Source organism: Vairimorpha ceranae (genome assembly GCF_000988165.1).
Source record: "Vairimorpha ceranae strain PA08 1199 chromosome Unknown NODE_398, whole genome shotgun sequence".
Classification (NCBI taxonomy): domain Eukaryota; kingdom Fungi; phylum Microsporidia; family Nosematidae; genus Vairimorpha; species Vairimorpha ceranae.
The window spans coordinates 1-1,303 of NW_020169693.1; the positions used below are offsets into that span (position 1 = coordinate 1).

At 24.6% G+C, this 1,303-nt stretch overlaps 1 protein-coding gene across 1 annotated transcript; it reads left to right on the forward strand.

The window, feature by feature from the left end:
• Positions 1–71: 71 nt before the first annotated feature.
• AAJ76_39800072 (hypothetical protein) lies at positions 72–1,303 on the forward strand (the record flags this gene model as incomplete). The annotated part of the gene is made up of 1 exon (XM_024475453.1): positions 72–1,303. A coding segment is annotated over one exon (1,232 nt), but the record flags the coding sequence as incomplete, so codon positions are not given.

A 1,303-nucleotide genomic window follows, 5' to 3' on the forward strand; every position in this document is an offset into this window, starting at 1 on the left:
TTTTAATATTTTTTATAAAGGATTTTTTGAAAAATAAAAAATAAATAAATTTTTTAAATATATCCCATAAAATGTTTAGTTTCTTTTACTTTTTATCAGGTATATATACTTCGACAAATTATGGAACAATCAGTGCGACAGAATCTGTTGCAAGTAATATGAATGATATTTATAACGCAAATTCGAAAAGACAGTGCAACCAAATTTCAAATAACAAGAATATCAAAAATCAATTTCTGGAACAAGAAAATTTTGAACCAGGAGAAATTATTGAAAGTGCTTTGGGTTCAAAAGAAGAGTTGCGATATAAAAATGCACCAAGCTCTGCTTCTGATAATCTTATTTTTGATATAATGGATTCTCGGTGTTTTAAAGATATAAATGATGAAACTTTTGGTAATCCAGCTTGTAAAAAAACTAAATTAGACGATAATAGTAGATGTATAATTTTTGAAAATGCAAGGCATTCGGAAGAAACTTTTCAAAATAATCCAAGTATATACAATAATTATTCATCTAACGGTTCTGGATCCCACAAACAATATGATGAAGTTCTAAGCTCTGGTAAAGATATTAATGACCAAGATAAAAATCAAAATGATAATATTAGATGTGAAGAGATTATACCATATACAGATAAAAAAGACTTACTAAATAAGTTTTATATTATTTATCTTAAAAAATTTAATGGATATCTGATTTCTAAAAAAAGATTAAATTACAATCTTATATTTCAAAATGAAACAGTAAAATCTAATAATCAACAATCGACAAATTTAGATTTATTTATAAATTTTTCTAAAGAGGTTCTATACCGCTTAAAATCTGCATTTGACGAAGCCAAAAATGAGCAAATTTCAATTTCGACAAAAGTTTTCGTTTCTAAGAAAAACAACGAAAGGTTTATAGCTAGGCTAAAAAAAAGTAAACACCTTTTTCATAAAAGAAAATTAATTTTAAACAGAAGTATTGAACGTCAAATAAAAAAGATAGAAAACAATTCTTTCTTTAAAAGACCTTCGTATGAGTCTATAAAAAAATTAATAGTAGAATGCAGTATGTTTATAAAAGAAGTGATAAAATATTTCTTGTCTGTTGATTTCAATGTTAACCCTAATTCGAACAATATAAACTATATTTATAACAAGTGTAAGGATATCTCACAAAGATATTCAAAAATTTCACGAATTGTAAAACTTGAATGTATTGTTGTAATTATGAAAATATCTTTTGAAAGATTAGAGGGCTCTCAAATTTTTTGGGAGAAGAAAAAAAAACTATTTTTTTTATTTTTTAAGTCTGT